The sequence below is a fragment of the Hyperolius riggenbachi genome, chromosome 3, assembly GCF_040937935.1.
Source record: "Hyperolius riggenbachi isolate aHypRig1 chromosome 3, aHypRig1.pri, whole genome shotgun sequence".
NCBI classification, from domain to species: domain Eukaryota; kingdom Metazoa; phylum Chordata; class Amphibia; order Anura; family Hyperoliidae; genus Hyperolius; species Hyperolius riggenbachi.
In genome coordinates this window covers 166,411,478-166,435,166 of record NC_090648.1, presented here as the reverse complement: position 1 = coordinate 166,435,166, position 23,689 = coordinate 166,411,478, and the positions used below count along the sequence as shown (strand labels likewise).

Below are 23,689 nucleotides of genomic sequence, written 5' to 3'. Positions count from 1 at the left end.
GATCAGGATTAGAAATATTTTGCGGAGTTAAATTTTCTTAAATTTTTAAAAGTCTCCTTCATTTCTTCCTGAAACATAATCATCATTCTTTTCAAGGAGGATTCCCCATCCACAACACTCTTAGTACAACTGTGACAAAGAGGCTTTAAATAATTAGGGGAAAGAGATGTTTTGCAAACGCCACAGGACCTTTTTCTAGGTTCTGATGCAGGCATATTCCTTTTAGAATCCTGTAAAACATGTAACACACAAGATCCCTCAGTATGCAAACATAAGCAAACATATAGAACAGCAACCATCAAACAGCAAAGTAATACAACCTGCTACGCTGAAGTGGATGCTGAAGTGTCCCGGCCCTGAGAGGACTCTGCTGCGCTTTCCATGGCTGCTTAGGACAGAGTGCTGGCGAGACTGAAAGTTTAAATAGCCTCCAGCCAGCCTCCAGGTGCGCCCAATTATCTTCAGTGCACGCCGCGTGCATTTCCGGTCCATGCTGGCCACCTGCGTCCCACCAGGCGGAAGTGTGCGCCTCCAAAAGCCGCTCCTGCTGCAACCGCGGCTAACAATCAGTTCCCCCTGCAGCTCGGCACTGTCCTCAGGCAATCGGCTTCTTTGGACGTAGCCGGAAGTTGCGGACGCCCGGCAACTTCCGGCGGAAGCCAGCACCATCCACGTGGGACGCCAAAGCGCTCGCTATACGGCGATTAGGAGCCGATAGCTGCGCTCAATGGGCCCCCGCAGGAACCATCCGCATGGCCCACCCCATGCGAGGACCCGACAGACTGGGTACCCCGGGTCTCCCCCACACGAGGATCCGCTGCCACAACATCCCTTGGACGGTGGTAAGCCACAGCCTGCCTACTCACCCTCAGCTCACTGATGGAGCTGGACCTTACTGCCTCCTATCCCGAGAGGGACAGGAAAAGCACTGAGGTCTGCATGGTGGTCACGTGCTTTTAAAGCCTTACTGCATTTCCTGTCCCTTTCAGGAAGGAGATGTAATCTCCAGCCCCCATCATGTGGAACTAATGGAAATGTCATTTTAACATTTGCAAATAAGAAATAAATCAATTTAAATTATAGAAATCATGTTTAGGATCAAATAAACACATTTTCAGTAGAAAAATACATATATTTACATAGATCTGTACATCAGTACTGAAAGAGGGACAAACGAGGAAGAAAACAGGACAGAGGGGTTTAGTTACCTAAGAGGAACTTTCCCTTTGTTAAAGGACAACGGAGGTGACATGATGAGATAGGCAGTGGCGTAGCTAAGGGCCCCCGGTGCAAGTTTTACATGGGGCCCCCCAAGCACTCTATACATAACAATTGATACGGCGCAAGACAACCTGCCAAGGACAACCACAGAGTCAGAGGTGCAAGAAGGGGGTGGGGAACAGCTTGTTAATGATTACTACTATTCAAAGCTTCTACAGAAGTGATTATAACAAGCACAGGACCAATAAAGAGCTAATACTGTGATTGAGGGAGGGCACTATGAGGCCCCTCTGGCCCAAGCGCCCCAATGCGGTCGCAACCTCTGCAACCCCTATTGCTACGCCACTGGAGATAAACAAGTGTATGTATAGTGCTAAGCACACAAATAACTAGGCTGTGTTCTTTTTTTCTTTATCTGCCTGAAAGAGTTAAACATCGGGTATGCAAGTGACAGTTTCTGTCTGGGTCGGGCCTGGGCGGGTGCTGCGGGTGCAAGGCACCCAGGCGCCTGCCTCTGAGAGGCGCCGCCCGGCCCCGCTCTCCCCCGGTGGCCGCCGCTCTCCCCCTGTGGCCGAAGCTTCAAGCTCCCTCCCTCTAGCCGCCGGCGCCGCCGCGTCAGACCTCGATCAGGCGGGCGGGCGCTAGGACCTCCGACCTAGCACGCCGCACTGATATGCGGAAGTGACATCACTTCCGCATATAGAGCGGGTGCGTCCGTCCGGCGCCCTTTTCCTGGTCGGGTCGCCCGCTGATTGAGGTCTGACTGAAGCTGCTGCAAGGTGAGGGGGGAGCGGAGGAGGTAGCGGCGGCGGCGGTGGGGCGCGCTCCTGTCACTCACTACCTATCCTGGGCACAGATACCACCTGGCTACCTATCCTGGTCGCATATACCCCCTGGCTACCTATCCTGGTCGCATATACCCCCTGGCTACCTATCCTGGTCGCATATACCACCTGACTACCTATCCTGGTCGCATATACCCCCTGGCTACCAATCCTGGGCGCATATACCCCCTGGCTACCTATCCTGGGCACAGATACCACCTGGCTACCTATCCTGGTCACATATACCCCCTGGCTACCTATCCTGGTCGCATATACCCCCTGGCTACCTATCCTGGTCGCATATACCCCCTGGCTACCTATCCTGGTCGCATATACCCCCTGGCTACCTATCCTGGGCGCATATACCCCCTGGCTACCTATCCTGGGTGCATATACCCCCTGGCTACCTATCCTGGGCGCATATTCCCCCTGGCTACCTATCCTGGGCGCATATACCCCCTGGCTACCTATCCTGGGCGCATATACCCCCTGGCTACCTATCCTGGGCGCATATACCCCCTGCCTACCTATACTGGGCACATATATCCCTGGCTATATATTCTGGGGACACTGTCTGTTTGTCATTATGTGCATTTACTGGTGAAAATCTCTCTTATTATGTGCATTTGCTGGTGAAAAGCTGTTTTATTATGTGCATTTGCTGGTGAAAAGCTGTCTTATTATGTGCATTTGCTGGTGAAAAGCTGTCTTATTATGTGCATTTGCTGGTGAAAAGCTGTCTTATGTGCATTTGCTGGTGAAAAGCTGTCTTATTATGTGCATTTGCTGGTGAAAAGCTGTCTTATTATGTGCATTTGCTGGTGAAAAGCTGTCTTATTATGTGCATTTGCTGGTGAAAAGCTGTCTTGTTATGTGCATTTGCTGGTGAAAAGCGGTCTCTTGTTATGTGCATTTAGTGGTGAAAAGCGGTCTCTTGTTATGTGCATTTACTGGTGAAAAGCGGTCTCTTGTTATGTGCATTTACTGGTGAAAAGCGGTCTCTTGTTATGTGCATTTACATGGGGAAAAGCTGTCTTTTATGTGCATTTAGTGGGGAAATTTTGTCAGTAAAAATCTTTTGTCAGTAAATTTTTAGGTATTTGTCAGTAAAAAAAATAACGTGAAAGGTTGGCAACACTGGCAGGCTGCGTGACGCAACGGGAAAGATACAGGCAGCCCACCTCACGCTTGGGCTTGGCGGGGGGAGGAGCCGACGACAGCGAGCAAGAGTAGGGTGGCCGCAGGCAGCCATAAATACGCAGTGTGTGACTGCGTCGCACTCGCAGAGCCTCTCAGCCTGAGTCAGTCCAGAGACTAGCAGACTCGCAGGAAGCCAAAGCCAGCCAGGAGCAAGCCCATGGAAGAGGGGTAGGAATGGGGTATCACATGCATGCGGAAAGAGGTGGAAGGTGTGGGTGTGATTAGGCAGGACACGGGTGTGGTTATGTGGTTGGGCGCGGTTAATTTAACCACTCCCATAGGCTCCAGAGAAAATCTTGCACCCAGGTGCCAGGCACCCCAGGCTCACCCCTGACCGGGTCAGACTGTAGCATAACCTTCACTGATAAGTAGTTACAGCCATACAATACTTTCCTGTCAGTAAATGGCTTCTGAGAGCAGGAAAGAGAAGAGGAGTCCATAATTCATAAATGTGAACTCTAGCATACTTCAAGGTGTCATTGAGCAGGGACAATGAAACAGTAAAACTTAAATATTAAATTAAAACTGTGATATCTAAATAAGTCAATATTAGGAGAAGGGGGATAGATACAATTGTTTTTCTCATCAGTGTATTGTCACCTCGGGACAGTTGGGAGCTATGCGTCAACAAAACCAAAAGCAGAACAATGGGGGGGAAAAAAGAGCCGCCCGCCATAACGGGATTTGATTCCAAAACATGATCGGTCGGAAGCTATGGACACTGGACAGTGGTTTACCATTATCCTATTCCCAACCCGCAAGCTCCGCACACACTGTTGCATGTCACTTCATATTAAATGCCTAGTTGCCTACCATTCAACCCTTTAATGTTTAAATATTCGCCGTAGCCAATAGCAGCACGAGGGCGTGTTCCTTAACAAAGTGTCACTGTTTACAACCAATCAACGACTCCCATTGAGCAACTCAGATAAGCAAGAAAACATCAAAACTTACGCTACGTCACTTCAACTCGGCTTGTAGACGGACCAATAGAGCGCCGCTATGGAATCCGTCCAGCCAATCAGCTCGCACGTAGGCTGAATGCGCGGCCGGTTTGATCGCAGAGGCTGTGGAAGTAACATGGCGGCTGCTCGGTGACCCGCTGTTACGTGTGGACCGGAGCCGCCATGACGTCCTCGTATAATGTGGTGTTACTGGTGGACGCGGCGGACTTAGCGCTGAAGGAGCGGATTAAGCTTCTCTCCCTCCGGCTGCTGAACTTCCTGACGTGCCGCGTAGGCCTGGGCCACGTCCGCTGGAGTTACCGCTTCCTGAACTCTGCTGGCGGCCGCTGCAGGCTGGCCCGCCGCTCGGATCTGAGGGAGCTCAGGCCCCGCGGCTGGGATGAGTATGAGGAGGAGCTGGAGGCCTGCTGGGAGCGGGGCCTGAGTCGCCGAGCCTCTAACCCTGGCAGCTGCCGGGCTGCGCTCACCCACACTGCGTTGCTGGAGACGCTGGCAGACTTCCAATGGGACCGGCCGGACATCACCTCTCCCACCAAGCCGGCGGTGCGGAGGGGCCGGCGGGGGGCGCTGATCGCTGTGGACGAGCCGCAGAAGAGTCTCGCCGGGAGTAAGAATGCCGTGTTCCTGCTGTCCCCCTGCCCTCACTCCCGGGCACAGCTACGTGACTTCACTGCGGGGGATGACATGACTGTCCAGCAAGTGATGGACAAACTCCTGCCCAGAGGCCTGCAGAACCTTCTCCACAGCAAGAGTGTCACTCTGTACTGGGTGGACACCTCTCTGTGGTCTCAGGTAATCAAATGTTGTGATGAAGAAGCTCCAGCTTACTAACTGGCTCATGAGTGGGTTGGATTAGGGAGTGACATTTCAATATCCTGTGTTATGCCTTACACACATCAGGCACTTTCCAGTCAGATTGACAGTTGAATTGATCATTTCCTACAGAGCTGATCTGATTTCTGATCGATTTTGTATAAAAGTAATCAGAGATCAGGTCGGACCAGTTTGAAATAATGGATTGGACCGTTAATCTAATGGGCAATTGCACGGTATGTACCAGGTATAAGAGGCAGTGTAAAGTGCATGAGTGATTTTGTTATACTGGGTATGCACGCACCTGATGTTTATGTCCGGGTTTGCTTGCTAGAGGAAACCTATTGGACTGTTGCTGAGTGTAAGGGCACTTTTTCACAAGCAGGCGAGGCAGAGAATTTACTATTTGCCAGCAGCACCTGTCCACCATCTTGCCATCTCTTGGCACAGGCAGTTGATAGGTGGGCCACCTCCTCCCATGTATCTAAGCATAGCGGTTGTGCTCAGACACGATGCCAGATTGTTTTGCGCCACTAGGTAATGCTTAGTGTTACCAACCACTGTCATTCGGCTGCATGCAATTGTAGTTGACAAACAAGCAGTTCGTAGAAAGGAGGCCTAATAGGTACAGAGGGTCCCTACATTAGATCAGTGGGTTGTGGGAGGGTCAATGAAGCCTCTGGATCACTACTAAGGTAAGTATGTAACTTCAGTCCCTATAGAAAGGGAAGGCTTTGGATCACATAGTGCCCTCTAAATCCTCTCTCCGTGACATTGTTCAACTCCCATCTCCCCGGTAAAGTTCTTAGACCTGGGGGAGGGCAGATACAGTGGCTTGCAAAAGTATTCGTCCCCCTTGAAGTTTCTCACATTTTGTCACATTACTGCCACAAACATGAATCAATTTTATTGGAATTCCACATGAAAGACCAATACAAAGTTGTTTACATGTGAGAAGTGGAACTAAAATCATACATGATTCCAAACATTTTTACAAATCAATAACTGCAAAGTGGGGTGTGCGTAATTATTCAGCCCCCTTTGGTCGGAGTGCAGTCAGTTGCCCATAGACATTGCCTGATGAGTGCTAATTACTAAATGGAGTGCACCTGTGTGTAATCTAATGTCAGTACAAATACAGCTGCTCTGTGACGACCTCAGAGGTTGTCTTAGAGAATATTGGAAGCAACAACACTATGAATTCCAGAACACACCAGACAAGTCAGAGATAAAGTTATTGAGAAAATTAAAGCAGGCTTAGGCTACAAAAAGATTTCCAAAGCCTTGAACATCCCATGGAGCACTGTTCAAACGATCATTCAGAAATGGAAGGAGTATGGCACAACTGTAAACCTACCAAGACAAGACCGTCTACCTAAACTCACAGGCCGAACAAGGAGAGCTCTGATCAGAAATGCAGTCAAGAGGCCCATAGTGACTCTGGACGAACTACAGAGATCTACAGCTCAGGTGGGGGAATCTGTCCATAGGACAACTATTAGTCGTGCACAGCACAAAATTGGTCTTTATGGAAGAGTGTCAAGACGAAAGCCATTGTTAACAGAATAGCATAAGAAGTCCCGTTTGCAGTTTGCCACAAGCCATGTGGGGGACACAGCAAACATGTGGAAGAAGGTGCTCCGGTCAGATGAGACCAAAACTGAAGTTTTTGGCCAAAATGCAAAACGCTATGTGTAGCGGAAAACGAACACTGCATATCACTCTGAACACACCATCCCCACTGTCAAATATGGTGGTGGCAGTATCATGCCCTGGGGGTGCTTCTCTTCAGCAGGGACAGGGAAGCTGGTCAGAGTTGATGGGAAGATGGCTGGAGCCAAATACAGGGCAATCTTGAAAGAAAACCTTGGAGTCTGCAAAAAACTTGAGACTGGGGCAGAGGTTCACCTTCCAGCAGGACACCGACCCTAAACATAAAGCCAGGGCAACAATGGAATGGTTTAAAACAAAACATAGCCATGTGTTAGAAGCAGGGCTGTGGAGTCGGAGTCGGGCAATTTTGGGTGCTCGGAGTCGGGAAAAAATGCTCCGACTCCTAATGAATTTGTAACTGTAATTAAAATAGAAAATATGATAAAATGTTCTATTTCGCAGATAATAGTCATTAAAAATAATGTATATATACAGTAATAGCTATGCTTAGTCCACAAAAATAAAAAATAAACCAATCAAAATTAGTTACTTGTGCTGCTTCAATAAAGCAGTCCCCGTATTTTTAAGGTCAGATATACATATCTGATTGTGACTGTATATATGATGTGTGCACAGGAATCTCTTATATATACTAAATAACATCTATGCTGTAAGAATAAAGCCTGATGTGTAGCTGTGTCACTAATAGAGATGGTCAACGAGATGGAAATAATTCTGCATTGATGCTGATTTATGCAAATGTATGCACTCCCTTTGCTGATGAAATCAAATAATTTGATATGTTGTTAAAATTTGGTTTGGTGACTACAAATTAAAGGGTAACTGAGACGGATGAAAAGTAAAGTTTTATACATACCTGGGGCTTCCTCCAGCCCCCTTCAGGCTAATCAGTGCCTCGCTGTCCTCCACCACCCGGATCTTCTGCTATGAGTCCTGGTAATTCAGCCAGTTAGCGCTGTCCGGCCGCATGCCGCTCCCACAGCCAGGAACATTCTGCACCTGCGCAATAGTGCTGCACAGGTGTAGTATGCTCCTGGCGGCGGAGTGTGTGCATGCGCACTACGCCTGACTGGCTCAAGTACCTGGACTCATAGCAGAAGATCCAGGTGGTGGAGGAGGACAACGAGGGACTGATTATCCTGAAGGCGGCTGGAGGAAGCCCCAGGTATGTATAAAACTTTAATTTCATCTGTCTCAGGTTTACTTTGTTACACAGTAGTACTATACTCTACATATGCACTCCCCCCAGAGCTGCAGGGAATCCACTGAGAATGCTGTGCACATTGAACACAGAGGTGTTATCTGTCACCCATAAACCTTGTTCAGATTGTGCATGAAGAATGTGTAGTAGAGGAAGAATCTCTTTATTCCCCTGCAGAGTACCTGCACATCATTCTTACATGTACCCACACTTACATTGCCTAGGGCCTGATAGATGTTCTTTGTTCCGGTTTGTACCTTTTACAAGTACTCTTACCAAGGACTAGTTTTAGTCTAAAGGGAATAAATATAGTAGTCTACATATCCTTCTCACTTCAATTGTCTTGTAAAATTCCTAAGCGTTGGCAGTTAAGACGAATTTCATGTTACATACTTTTAATCAACAAAATTGTAATATGCAAATTAGAGGAGTCGGAGTCGGTGGAATCCTAAACTGAGGAGTCGGTGGATTTTTGGACCGACTCCACAGCCTTGGTTAGAATAGCCCAGTCAAAGTCCAGATCTAAATCCAATCGAGAATCTGTGGCAAGATCTGAAAACTGCTGTTCACAAACGCTGTCCATCTAATCTGACTGAGCTGGAGCTGTTTTGCAAAGAAGAATGGGCAAGGATTTCAGTCTCCAGATGTGCAAAGCTGGTAGAGACATACCCTAAAAGACTGGCAGCTGTAATTGCATCAAAAGGTGGTTCTACAAAGTATTGACTCAGGGGGGCTGAATAATTACGCACACCCCACTTTGCAGTTATTTATTTGTAAAACACGTTTGGAATCATGTATGATTTTCGTTCCACTTCTCACATGTACACCACTTTTATATTGGTCTTTCACGTGGAATTCCAATAAAATTGATTCATGTTTGTGGCAGTAATGTGACAAAATGTGGAAAACTTCAAGGGGGCCGAATACTTTTGCAAGCCACTGTATGTATTCAGCCTCCCTCTAGTAGGCTTTGGAAGTACTCTGGTCCTCTAGTACTTCCAAAGGTGAGCAGATCCATATTTGACATGCAAGAACACGGACTCGCACATGTATAGTATGGAGCCGCTTATTTTTGGACGTACTAGGGGACCCAAGTATTTCCTAAGTCTGTCCAAGGAATGCTGAAGACAAAGCCTGGTGCAAATTTTGAATGGGCGGAGCGGTGGAAGAACATGACTGGTGCAGCGCTTCAGTGTGGAAACCACTTCTAAGTACCGTGAATAGTGTTAGTCTGAAACATACTATATCATTCAGATTATACACTAAAAACATAAAAAAAAAGATTTTTAGCTTTTAAAAACGCACTCTTCTTTATCTCTGCAGGTTTGCTTTAAAAAAAAGCGGAACTGAAAGGTCCTGAAAAAATAAGTTTCACTTACCTGGGGCTTCTGCCAGCCCCCTACAGCCGACCTGTGCCCACAATGTGACGTACCAATCTTCCGGTCCCCCACCACGGCTCACTTTCACTTTTGTAACCGGTGTTCACTGTGCCTGCATCCTCGTTCACACTCCAGTCACCGGCAGTGTACTGCGCAGGAGCAGTAGAGATTTTCTCATTCTGCGCAGGGCGCTCCTACTTCATCCCGTATAGGATACGCGTGGCCAGGGCGCAGTGGACGTTGACTTAGAAGTCTGCTTCCACTGCGAGAAGAAAAGTGAGCCGCGGGGTAAACGGAGGATTATGTCACGGCTTGGGCACAGGTCGGCTGCATAGGCCTAGCAGAAGCCCCGGGTAAGTGAATATATATACACACACACACACACACACACACACACACACACACACACACACACACACACACACACACACACACACACACACACACACACACACACACACACACACACACACCCACACCCTATCCTTTCAGTTCCGCTTTAATGCAACTAGTGTAGGAAGTGCTTTGGGTACATCTAACAGATGGTGGATTTGCCCCCTTTAGCCTTTCTTGTAAAAGAGGTGTAAGGGTGAGTTCACACTATGGGCCGGATTAGGCATGAACGATTTTAGGAAAAAATTGAATCAAGCGATTTCTGTCTGAAATTGCGATTTCGATTCACGGTTTCCTTCAAATCAAACATTGTTCCCCTCCTCTGTGTGCCTCTGTCCCCGTCTCTTTGTGCAGCATCTGTGTCTCTTTGTGCCCCCTCTGGGTCTCTTCTGTGCCCCAAAGCTGCGGCAGTGCTGGACATACCTTCCAGCATGACTCCAGCGATGCCCATCTATCAACTTTGCCTCCTGCAGGCTCTAATGCATGGCATACTTCCTGCATGTCACATACAGGAACCAGGAAGTATGCCATGCACAAGAGTCAGCAGATGGCAAGAGGGGACGGCCAGCGTTGGACTCGTGCGGAAGGTATGTCGAACACTGCTGATGCTGCGGGCCGCACGCGCCTGGAGTTGGGGTAAGTTTTAAGTTGCTTCTTTAAACTTTCCCCATGCAAAAAATTGCTGCTTTGATGATTCCGAAATTGTGATCTTGGTAATCGCGATTTTGGTTTCAATCCGATTTTATCTTTCAGGCCTAGGCCGGATGCACTAGCAGTAGTGCATAGCTTTTTTAATGGTATTAACACCTGGGAAATAGCGTGCATTGCACAATTAGCTCAACTTGCAGTACGCTAGGTACGCAATTAGCATACCGTGCATTACTATAGCAATGGGCGTGTTACCTGGGTAATGCTAATTGCGCAATGGGTACTACTTCATTAGTGTTAGTATATATAAAATGGTTGTTTGCTGCCTGTGCACAGCAATTTTACTGAAAAATAGGATGTTTATTTTAGAAAACGTCTCCTTGGGGGGAACGTACCTAGGGAGGGGGAAGCCTCTGGATCCCAATGAGGCTTCCGCCATTAGATATTTTGTGAGGGTCTGTGCATGGCAATGGAGGGGTCAAGGAGTATAGTGTTGTGCACTACGAGTATGTAGCTACTCGTAATAAAAATGTAAATAAGTTAGAGCTGCCCGCGGCGGGGAGGGGGTGTTAACTTACCATGCTGCCGCCTTAGCTGATGCGCTCCACTCAATTTCCATGTTGCGGTCAACGTCACTCTTATGCTTCCTACTTCATCCCGGAAGAAGAAAGCATAGGAGTGACTCTCAACAGCTTGTTTAGTTATTTTTCGTGCTTTTTAAAGTGTACCAGAGATGTCCTAAAAAAGATTTTATACTCGCCCGCGGCTTCCTCCAGCAGCATAAACACCTGTGAGTCCCTTGCCGTCCTCTTGCGGTCCGCCATTTAGCTGCGATCAGCCCCGGTAACACTCAGTCACATCCAGTCTGGTTCTTCTGCGCATGCATTACCATGAATAATTTGCCCTATCCAGTCTTAGATGATTATTGGGAAAAGGGATAATAAAGCAGGTATGTGAAGATTCAATTGTATCCAGGTTGTATTGCATCCAAAGGGGTTGTCTTGCTATTGACTTAATCCACATACATGAGATTCAAGATCATGCACTAATGCTGGATACACATGGTGCGTTCCTGCACTCCATGCGCCCATCGATTTGCATCGACTCGATTATTTCCGACATGTCCAATTCGCGGTTCGATGGATCGTTAGGTCGATTTGGCATACTTCACATGTAAATCGACCTAACAATCATCGAAATGCGCTCGGAAATGCTTGGAAATTATCGTGTCGACGCGAATCGACGGGCACATCGAGTGCGGGAACGCACCGTGTGTCTCCAGCATAAGACCCTTCAGGGAACAAACATTGAGGTGGATCCAGAAGGCCTCCCTTTTCAGTAGGAGACACTGAAACTCTAAACACCATGAAGTCGATAGGCCATGTCCCCAAGATTATTTATTTGCATGTGCTGGACAAATGAAATGTACAGCAATTAGCTTCTCCATAATGCTCTGCATGGCAGAGACTAAGTGGGCATCAGGGGCATCCTACATACTGGACGTTACAAGTTTTACAAGATATAACTTTGAGAGTAGTGCAGTTTATGAAATTCTTTGCTGCAAAGCAGGGTAAACTCCCTTCTTCCTCTCACTGGTGAGATGTTGTGCTACACCTACAGTCCAAGAGATGCCTCCTACCTTGCCGTGGTGAGATCTCCCAGCAGCCCTAGTGAATGCTTCTGAAAACTCAGTGTTCTCCCCAGGCTTTTTTTTAGCCGGGTGCTCCACCCGGCTAGTTTTGAAGAGCACCCGGCTGTCATCAGCTTACCTCCTCCTATGCTATAAGCAGAGTTGCGCACAGAAGCACCGGCCCTGCACTCTCTCATATTGCCCCACCTGGCTACTTTTTCATGCCACCCGGCTGGAAAAAATTTCTGGGGAGAACACTGAAACTGCTTATGTGCCTTTACAGCATGGATATACTCTATATTATTACTAACCAATACTGATCTGTATACACAAATATAGACCAAGTTTTGCAAACAAAAATGGCTGCTTGTATTAAATCCCATTTTATATGCAGGTCAAAACCGTATTAACAGCGGAGGCCCTCTCCCTTGCTGCTGAGTCAATTTCTGTAATAAGTACAAATGTGGTCTAAAGACTGATTTGAGAAGCTTTGGTGTACAGCATAGACTTGACAAACATGCTTTACACTCAGATCCCAGGCTTGCGTATATTTTGACGTAAAGGGAATTTCAAAACTTGCACTTAAACTCTATGCTATGTTTTTTGTTTTTAGGTTTTGGGGTCCATTGATTATTTTGGCTACTGGACTTTGTCAGAATTGCTGTCGTTGGTTGGAGGAAGAGTTTTACCTTCAGAGTCTTTGTTGGAATCCAGTTTTCAGCAAGCAACAAACTCTCATCTGCCAGACACATTACTAAATATTCCTTGTGATTCTGTGCTGGGTTCCCTTATCGGCAACGAATGGGAGATGAAAGTCCAGTTTCCTCAGCAGGATGCCATGTTGTATTTCTCACCCTCTGGTAATTATTTTTTTTTCCTCTTTAAAGGAAACCAGAGTTGTTTAAACTGTAAAGATTTGATACTTACCCCAGCTCCATAAGTTTGTCCCACACCGCTCTCCTGCGATCTGCTGTTCAGCTGCGAAGGACCCCGGTAATAGGCTCCATCATGTCAGTCTGTCTCTGCTGCACATGTGCAGGAGGTCCGCGCATGCGCAGTAGACCCAGACTGGACGTAACTCAACCTATTAATGGGGCTGATCTGCAGACCACGGGAGGATGGTGTGGGACTCGGACGAGCTTATGAAGCTGGATCAAGCCCTGGGTAAGTATCAAATCTTTACAGTTTAATGTCTCTGGTACACGACACTTCTCGCTCCCGCTATGACACATCCTTGATTCCGCCACGAGGGAATGTTGCTCCGCGTGCTTCCTTCTCCACTTCCAACTCAGAATAGCGCGAAAGACATCAGATGACTTTCCCACCCGCCTACTTCTACCCAAAATGCAACGGGTCCAACCGAAATACGCGGAAAAGCACAGCAAATTACGGATTTTACCGACTCCTAACCGCTACATACCTGCACGCTTATCGCAGCATTACCGCTTACATCTCGCTATTTACCGCAAGCAACCCACGAGCGAGTGTTTTTTTTTTTGTTTGTTTTTTGTTTTTTTATATACGAATTAGCTAAAATTTATCTTTGTACCGCAAACGGTAATTTCTCACACATTTGACAAATGCCGCAATCAGTGGTGTGGAGTCGAAGTCTGAGCAATTTTGGGTACCCGGAGTCGGTGATTTTATAAACTTCGGAGTCAGATGATTTTGTACAAAATCCACAGCCCTGGTTAGCATTAGACTGAGTCGGAGTCATTTTGGGTACCTGGAGTTGGAGTCGGTGATTTCATAAACTGATGAGTCGGAGTTGGAGTCGGAAGATTTTAGTACCGACTCCACAGCCCGACCGCAATACATTTTATGAATCAACCCCATGGTATTATGACTGGTTGTAGTATGAACATGTTCTTGTGTTGTGCAGTTTACTGCATAAGCTGTATTTGAATTTAAACAAGCAGTCAATGCCAGACCCCCCAGAAAAGCATTCTTTGTGCTACGGATTGTCATCCCAGAAGGCACATCGTATCAGTATTCATGCTGTCAGTTTTTGAATAGTAACTTGAAGCAAAAATGTCAAGGTATAAAGTATGACATTGGTTTTAAAAATAAATAAACAAAGAAAACTTTACCCGTTAAATTGTTTTCATAAATTTTTGTGAACAATGTTGGGATGTTATATAAGTACTGCTTTTTTAACCATTGTGCTCCACAGGATCACATCCTAGATTAAACCAAGAAAATCGAGACAAAAACATACATTTACAGTACATTTATTTGAGTCTGCCTGAGCCGTGTACCAGGAGTTGACGGCGGCTGAACGGAGGCCTGCGGGAGGACGGCGAGGGACACATCCATGCTTATGGGGCTGGAGGAAGCCCTGGGTACGTTTTTAAAAAAAACAAAAACAAAACAAAAAACAGCAGGAAAACTCATCTCTGAGTCTCTAACTGCATGCTGATTTAGGGATTCAGACACTGCTGACCAGAAAGATCAGCAGGTCTGCCAGGTAATTGGTATTGTTTAAAAGAAAATAACTGGCAGCCTCCATATGTCTCTTGCCTTGGGTTCCTTTTAAGGATTGCTCAGGAGCTCAGAACTTCCTCTCTGCTTTAAAAGCTACGCAACAGCATAATAACCTTTAAAGAAAAACATTTGTTACAGCTGATACAAATCCTGCAAGAAATCTGCACTGTTCTACTTCCTCCTTTCATGGAAGCAGACATTGTTAACATCCTGTATTTGAAATGAGCTTATCCATGGCAGTCAGGTGACACAGGGACAACAGATTACAACTTGTGATTAGACACAAATGAGGGGGAATTAGACTGGCTAAGCCAGGAGTAGGGAACCTATGGCTCGGGAGCCTGATGTGGCTCTTTTGATGGCTACATCTGGCTCACATACAAATCAGTAGGAGTTGATTCACTAAGCTACACTGCTCAAGCAGCGCAGCTTAGTGTGGCAGCGCAAGTAACATTTTCAAAGTAGCCATGCTACTGCTGTAGCATGCACTACTAACTTACTCACTCTACCCTAAAACTAACGGCTGCTCCAATGGTCCCACTCTGGGCCCTGTCAGGTCCAGTGACTTGTAGGACGAGATCCCCACACTTTGATTGGCCCACTAGGCTACCTGTCACTTGGCAGGCAGCCTATTGGGACAAAGTACGGGGATCTCGTCCTACAAAGTGAATAAACTCCCGAGTCAGCTAGCTAATTATACAAGCTCTTAGCCGATATTTCTTCTGTCTGACTCTCTGGGAAATTGCTAATGGTGCTGAAACTCAAGAGAAGCTGAAGACGTGTGACACTTCCGCTGCCCAGCAGATCAACTGTATGCCCATCATCATGGACGTGAGCCCTACTGTCCCAGTTTAAAACATATTGTATGGCTCCCACGAAATTTCATTTTAAAATAATTTCGTTTATGGCTCTCTCAGCCAAAAATGTTCCTGACCCCCGGGCTAAGCTCTCTAAATACATACAGGGTGCATTTCTCTGTTTTCCGTCTGTCCTGTGCAAGAGTTCAGGTCCAATTTTAGCACTTATGTGCAGTATGAGAGCTTGACCACACAATCTGTTCAGTATTTAAAATCTGTTTGCCCACACACTACATAGTAAAATTGGACAGTCAAGATTGGATGTGTGTACCAGGCTTTACTTTCTAGTTTTTCTGTCAATGTTGCCAGAGGAGCTGCTCCTAGATTAGATCGGCTACTTGGTTTCATATAAATTTGCCCTGCCTGGGCACAGAGAATGAACATTCTCCCTCCTCTCCCCAGTTAATGGTTGAGAGAAGTATTGCTCATGTTTTTTAACCTTTTTTTTTTTTTTTTTTTTTAAATTTGCATACAGTTGCACATGTTTTTGGTGATATTTTACTCGGCACAAACTTTTAGGTGTTTTCATGTATTGCAGGTGAAATTGATCTTTGGGAATCTGCTGTATTACTGGATCCTATTTCTGTAAACCAAAACTACTTGAAGAAGTTAATGAAAATACATGTAAAAGGAATATTGCAGAACTGGAAGGAAGTCAGCATTTTGATGTTTGATACTTGGTTGCTACAGGCCAACAATACTCAAGCTTCATGCCCACGTGTCCAGCAGCTCTTGCACACTGCAAAGTCTAAGAACCTGCTTCTGGTAAATCATGTAATCCAGATATTAGTTTTGTATCCTGATTTTATTTGTTTAAAGCTGGCCTCCCAGAATCTTGGACTTTTATTAAGGCTGGGTTTACACTGTGTGCGCTTGATACCACATACGTTGTAATGCATGGTTTTTTTTTTTTTCCCTCTGAAAATCACAATCGACATCAAAAATGCGCTGCGATGCATTTTTTCCCCCTATCTCCACCAAGCGCATGTGTTACCTTTTCACCTGGCTGTCTAAAAACTAAAGGCTAATCACAGCCACTGCAGTATGCAATTACCATGTTTGCCCATGGGATCCAGAAACTCAGTCGCTGTAATGGGGCCTTAACACATTCATTGTTTCAAAGCCTGATCAACTCTGCAATGTGTGCATATGCACATATGTCAGCATTCTCCCCAGGCTCCTTTTAGATGGGGGTTTCACAAGGCTAATTTTGGTGTGTACCTGGCTGTTATTGGCTTGCCTCCTCATCCTCCTCCTATGCTCTGAGCAGAGGTGCACCGGCTCTGTATTCCCCTGGTTGCACCCCACATGGCTACCTTTTTCATGCGACCCGGTTGGGAAAAAAATCTTGGGAGGACGCTGTATGTTATCCACAGACTCTCACAGCAAGTTAGAATAACATGATCCGGCAAGGCAGAGTTGAGAGCATAACCATATAATTGTATGAACACTGAATTGTGCAATGCAACAGTCATTGTATGAATGCACCCTTATAGCTAGGCCATCCTGGTCAGCCCAAAGGTGAGCTACTGGCAATCATTTTATTTATTTTTAATATTCAGCCCTTTCATTGCTACAGTTGACATCTAATGACCAGTCAGATCAATTCCAAGAATCCTTGCTAATTTTATTTTTTGTGTGAAGAGCTTGGACAGATTCTATTACTGTCAGTGGGAGAATGTTTCTACCACTTCATTCCTGTGGGAAATTCATGGAACTTGGTGGCTTTATTGTGAAAACTGGTGGTCCTGGGGACAGGAAATAAGTGGCATAAAAAAACTAGTCTGGATTCTTATACCTCACCAATTTAAAATAAGTGTTTCTGTTGCTTGGGGAGATTTTACCAACTCCTTTCTAATGAGTAGTCTGCAGGGAGGTGATAGTGTGATACTTTATAGCTATTTAAATTGATCATTAAAAAGGCGGAAATGTATTGAGAATTCTAAAACCTATACCAGTATAAGTGCACATGTGGGTTTTAGTGATCTTGGGCTGAAGCTCTGGATCAAAATCAGATAGTAACCTGAAGAGAAGGAAGCCTCAGGATTCTATTGAGGCTTTCCTCGGTGGTGTGATGTCCCCGGCCGCTGAGCGCGTCCCCTTTCCACATCGGGGCCACGCAGCTCCTCTTCTTGCAGTGTGGCCGTGCATGCCCAGTAGCACGGAACCCGAGGCTCCGGCTTACTGCGCATGCAGGTTCACTCGGCTACACTGCAAGAGGAGGAGCTGTAAGGCCTCGATATGATTAGCGACAAGGCATGGTTGCTAATCTTCCAGGGGGGGTGAGCTCAGTGACAGGGATCATCAGGATACAGAGGGAAACCTCAATAAGATCCTGAAGCTTCCCTCCTTTTTAGGTTAGTATCTCATTTTGTAACCAAGCTTTGGCTAGGGTACATCCCCCTATCTTGTAACTCGCCCGGAAACTAAATGATGATTCAGCTGATTCTGCCTAGCTGGCTGTTTGTCAGTCGTCAGCTGTGTGGCTTGAGTACACATGGTCAGTTGTTCTACCTGTTCTCACTGACAGTTGCAGTTGGGGTCACCTTAACCCTTAATTAATACTTTTTTAGCTTATGTCATAAATGGATCATTAAAGGTTAACACTAGCAGCATCACATCCTATTAATATATCCTAAGGCAGTGTTCTCCCCAGAATTTTTTTTCCAGCCGGGTGGCATTAGAAAGTAGCTGGGTGGGGCGAGAGGAGAGAATGCAGGGCCAGTGCTTCTGTGTGCAACTCTGCTTACAGCAGAAGAGGAAGTGAGCTGATGACAGTCGGGTGCTCACCAAAACTACCCGGGTGGAGCACCTAGCTAAAAGAGCCTGGGGAGAACACTGCTAAGGTGTCAATTATTTTGAGTTTCACAGCATAAAAATGGCAATGTATTACACCTACTTTTTTTTTTTTTTTTTTTTTTTTTCTTTTTCCACATTTGAAATTGGTTCATCAATTGATGGCTGAATAAAGGAACCACAGATTATAACTTGCAAAGAGAATCTCCCATTTTTTTTTTTTTTTTTTTCTTATAGGCCACCTGTTCATTTATAAACTATTTTTTTTTTTCTAACTCCAATAGAGTGTGAGGGCTGTGCTTGCATAAATATGCAGTTCACGGAGTATAATTTTAGAAAGACATGTAAGTATACAGACTGGTCCCTATGGAGTAGCATATTCACTTATGTGTTGTCCTCATACTACACCAGATGTCAGATGATGTGGTACTAGTGCCTGCCACTACCCAAGCACTTTCCTCAGCGCATTGCCCTGTGTGTTCTGCAAGGTATTGATTTTCCCATGTAATGTGCCTCGTTCACATCTATGCACTGCGCTGAGCTGCGTTACAAAAAATGTATTGTTACATGCATTTCTGTGCACTGAGCTGTGAAGCGCACATCAATGCAAGTGAATGGGAGCGCTGTTTTAGCGCATAGAAGCGCATGCGTTTTTACCCCTAATTGAAGAAAAAATACATTTTCATATCAAAACCAAGCTTTGACTACTGCTACAATAAGCAAAACATGCTTAAAAAAACAAACAAAAAAAGCAACGCACTGAAACGTGCACTAAAGCATGGTTGTTTTTATCAACACGCTTTTATACGTTTCTCAACACAACCACAGTGAATGAAGCCTTACTCTGCAGCAGGTGTTTGTTTGCTAAGCTGCTAGCCACTGTTTGCCAAACTTTTATGTTAAGGAAAACAATCTTTTCAATTCCTTGTTTCCCTCAAAATAAACCCTAGCACGATTTTTCAGTTAACACCTCCCCCTTCCAAAAAATCGCATTCAAGAGACCCAAAACAATGAGGGTTGGCATGTCCTGAGCTCTCTCACACAGATCAGGTAGTCCGTCTGGTGTCGCTTCATTCCTTAGCTCATTGTATTAGAGCATAGAGTCTGATTTTTTTTTTTTTTTTTTTTTTTTTTTTAGGCACCAGGGGTAGGCAGCTGCTTCACTTGCGTATATTTGAAATCGGCGCCGGGAGGCTTGGGCGCAGTATACAGCCGTTATATGACTGCTCCTGCACAAGTCCCGGCCGCGTTAATTACTATTCCCTTTCCAGGCCGCCATGGATGGTGGGAATGATATATTTCGGCTTCCAGCTATTGCTGGAGGCCGAATTATTTTGTTTTAAAAGCAACTTCAGCTCCATCTTCTGACGGCGCCGATGATACTCACTGAGCGCTGCTATAGCTGTAATTTCTATTACAGTCTATAGTGGCGCCGGCTGCACCCAAATCTTCCTGCGCTGAAAAGCATTGCTCCGCTTCACTTGGCTTCTGTGGGACACCAAATAGAGCAGCTTGAATGCCAAAGGACCTGACTGCACATGATGCTCCTGTGACAGGAGTGACACCTAAAGAGAGTCTGAAGCGAGAATAAATCTCGCTTCAGACCTCATATATAGCAGGGGCATGTGTGCCCCTGCTAAAACGCCGCTATCCCGCCGCACAACAGGGGTCCCTTCACCCCCAAATCCCCCTCCGTGCAGAGCGGAATCTCTTCCGTATTGAGGCAGGGCTAACCTCTGCAGCCCTGCCTCATGCGCGTCTATCAGTCACGTACCTCCCCCCGCCCCTCTCAGTCTTCCTTCGCTGAGAGGGGTGGGGGAGAGGCGGCGATGCGCGTCTGATAGACGAGCTGTGAGGCAGGGCTGCAGCCGTTAGCCCTGCCTCCAGGAAGAGCAAAATCTTCGACCAAGTTGGTCGTAGATTTTGCGGGGGTGGGTTTGGGGGGTGAAGGGACCCCCGTTTAGCCGCGGGATAGCGGCGTTTTAGCAGGGGCACACGTGCCCCTGCTAACTATGAGCTCTGAAGCGAGAATTACTCTCGCTTCAGTGTCTCTTTAAAGGACTTACATCAGGCATGGGCAAACTCGGCCCTCCAGCTGTTACGGAACTACAAGTCCCACAATGCATTTGCCTTTATGAGTCATGACTGTGGCTGTCAGACTTCTGCAATGCATTGTGGGACTTGTAGTTCCATAACAGCTGGAGGGCCGAGTTTGCCCATGCCTGACTTACATGATCTGTGTGTGAGCCCGATTTTTCTTTTGACTGGAGCTATGCTAGCGGGTTTTTACTGTGTGTGTGCCCAAATTCCATCCACCAACACTTGCCAAACCCAATTGTTTGGGCTCCCCCACCCCCACTGTTTAAGAATAAATGTAGATTGTTGCTCATGGAACTATAAGACATCCGCTGAAAAGTACAAAAACTATGTCTTATTTTGGGAGGGGGGGGGGGGGGGGCAGAAGTAGTATGTTGCCATAGATGAGTGGGGGTGATAAAATAATGGTGTTGTAGGCAATACATTAGACTAAATCCAGTTCTCTTCACATTCACTGGGTGACATAGTATATTGACAAAAATAAAAATAGATTAGGCCCTCAACTAAAATGGAAACAAAACCTAGTGTATGGATTGCAGACGTTTACAGTGAAAATTATGCTTCAGCATCTCTTGTACATGCAAACAAATATTGAAGCAATGACAAAATGTAGACCTTGCAAACTTACAATGCATAAGTCTGCAACCAGAAGGCACAGGAAGCCCTGACAGCTTAAAGGAGTGCTGTAGGGAGGAAAAGAGTTGAACTTACCTACTGGCTTCTAACGGTTCCCCGCAGATGTCCTGTGTCCACGCAGCCACTCGCCGATGCGCCACTTCACTTCCATAAAAACCACTGCGCCTATGCGGCCACTTTGCTGACACCACTGGTTTTGCGACTAAGTCGCAAATTCCGACCCTTATCCGGATTCATACAAACCAATCACGCAGGAACCACTGCTATCCCTAGAGCAAAGTTAAAAGCCAGGGTATTTGTTACAAAATAATTAGTTTTACATACATTCTCACATACACCACGTAGATGCTTCCCCAGAGTACGTATGTCTCTTAACTTTGGCTATCTAACGCGTAGTGCGAACATGGAAGTATTCAGTGCATCAAACCTACGTAAAGATTAAGACACAGAGGCGCTTAACTTCAATCCTTGTGCAGATCGCTTGATACTCCTCCCTGTATTGCCTGATGAAGCGGGATTGAGCCTGCGAAACGCAGTCGTTGTCGTGTCTGCTTGAGGGGGGTAAGACCACCACTTCCTCCTTTCATTTTTGCCAATTAAGTTGGTTTTTAAGCTAATTTAATCTAATTTTATACTTTTGGCGCCGCGGTTCCTTATATACGATTTCGAGTCCACCCTTGGTGAAGGGTTGCTACCCTTTTTTCCTGTCTACAGAGAGCAACCTCTTAATCCTGAGTGGGGTCAGGACAATCTCCCCACCTGCCTTTACAGTGGTTGCCTGCTGGTGACCCTGACTTGTGAGTATCTAGCAATACGAATTTATTGCCACCTTATCCAGTACGTATTACACTATTGGGGCTCTTGGTGTTCCCTGTTTTTATGTAAAGATTAAGAGCACATATGCTGCTGTTCCCTTTGGGAGTGCCTCAAATTAATCCCACAAGGGAGCTGAGAAAATACATCCATGTGCACCAGACACACCACAAGCATAAGGTGTGTACATGCTGACAATGGTCACTGAGGGGAAAAGAGGGAGATCACTGGATTAAATCCTAGCCACAAGTATAAAGCTCAAGAAAAACACAGAATCCAGGCTCCTCACTTCGAGCTAAGACATCTTAACCTTCCTGGCGGTAAGCCCGAGCTAAGCTCGGGATATGCCGCGCAGGAGGACTTCTCAGGCCCTGCTGGGCCGATTTGCATACTTTTTTTTTTTTTATTATTTTTGCAACACGCAGCTAGCACTTTGCTAGCTGCGTGTGCATTCCGATCGCCGCCGCTCCGCGCTGATTCACTGCCAATCGCCTTGCCGCCCCCAGACCCCATGCATTGCCTGGCCAATCAGCGCCAGGCAAATAGTGCTGCGCTGTCCCCCTGGCGGTTTCTAATAGACCGCCAGGAGGGTTAAATATGTGATAAGGAGGTGCTAAAGGAGATGTGACAAGAAAATGCAAAATCCAATTAATGCTAGTCCTACAGCTAAGTTAAAAGCTGGGGTTTTTGTTACAAAAGAATATATTCTCTTGTGAAGTCACATACACGACGTAGAGGTTCCCCAGTGTTCGTATGTCTCCTAAACTCGTATAACACACACAGCGCACTCATCACACTTTCCATGACCTACAGGTGACTGCTTAGTCTTAGTCGAGACTGAAGTCGAGGAGTCAGAACAATTTTAGGGTACCTGGAGTCAGTGGTTTCATGAACTGAGGATTCAAAGTTGGAGTCAGATGATTTTTGTACCGAATCAACAGTCCTAGTCTTGTCATTCCAAAGACTCCCCCTCTGGTCACAAAGGCATACGGGTAGTAGGGTGATGCTCTGTCTGCTTTAGCTATGTCTTCCCACTGGCGGTCTGTTGTGGCTGTTATTTTCTAGCGAAAGAATAGGCATCTGGAAGTTGCTGAGAATCAAATGAGCATCTATGAATTCTTGTAGTAAAAATCATCTTTTGTGCTGAACAAAGTAAAACTTTTATTACCTTCATTGTGTATACTATAATTTCCTGTACCTGTACTTTGAAAGAAGGTGAAGTTAGTTGACTATATTTGTGTAAATATTTTCAGGTTGCTGATGTGCTCACAGATGGCTTGCCAGAACGGACTGGAATCCTGACTCCAATTTCAGGAACCGCAGCAGCTCTCCATGTGATCAGATGTACAGAGTCTGTTGAGCAGTACAATGTTTGTCTGAATGAATCTGGAAAAGATTCCAGTGAGCAAACCTCCCCTGATCTCCAGGACATTGTGAATCGTGTTGTTAGCCTTGTTTGTAGCTCTGATGAGAATGCCAACCCAACTGGTAAGCTACAGCCATAAGTGATCAATATGTGTTCCTGCTGTTAGTGACAAGCTATGGAAAAGTCCAGTACATCTGTTGTGCAGCTGTAACAATTGCTCTTGCCCTTCTTCTTAATGGTTTGTGATAGTTTGGCTGTAGCAATTTTTTAAGCTATTTATGAAAAGAAAATCACGGCATTGCAGTGAATTTTTTTCTGTATTTCTGGAAATTGTGTACCCGAGGCGTCGCAGGGGGTCCAGATGGGACACCGAGGCATGTTCCCTGGTCCATGACATGCGTCTGTGTCCCCTATCAGTAATCTCGAAGGGAAGGGGCGTCCCTTGCTGGAGAGGCTCCCCTGCAAAACGCCCACTGGGAGTGTTCCTAATGCCCCTTCCCCAGCTCTCCCCCGCCTCCCTGCTCTGTGATGATACACACAGAGCACAACTTGCAGCGTCGTGCCGTAGGGGTCAGTGAAAGTGAAACCTATCTGGCCACAGGAGCGGCAGTAATTGAGGCCAATTTATATAGAATAGCATTTGTTTTTGTTTTTTTTTTTCAAAAATGCCCATCTCTGGTTCCCCTTAAATG

At 46.1% G+C, this 23,689-nt stretch overlaps 1 protein-coding gene across 2 annotated transcripts in view; it reads left to right on the top strand.

Moving 5' to 3' along the window:
* The first annotated feature begins 4,252 nt into the window (after window positions 1-4,252).
* TICRR (TOPBP1 interacting checkpoint and replication regulator) overlaps window positions 4,253-23,689 on the top strand; it is an 88,358-nt gene continuing 68,921 nt past the window's right edge. For both annotated transcript variants that reach the window (XM_068275197.1, XM_068275196.1), the window contains exons 1-4: window positions 4,253-5,002; window positions 12,562-12,808; window positions 15,828-16,054; window positions 22,885-23,119. In XM_068275197.1, coding sequence (XP_068131298.1) covers window positions 4,373-5,002; window positions 12,562-12,808; window positions 15,828-16,054; window positions 22,885-23,119 — 1,339 coding nt within the window. In that variant the 5' untranslated portion in view covers window positions 4,253-4,372. The remainder of the gene's footprint in view (window positions 5,003-12,561; window positions 12,809-15,827; window positions 16,055-22,884; window positions 23,120-23,689) is intronic.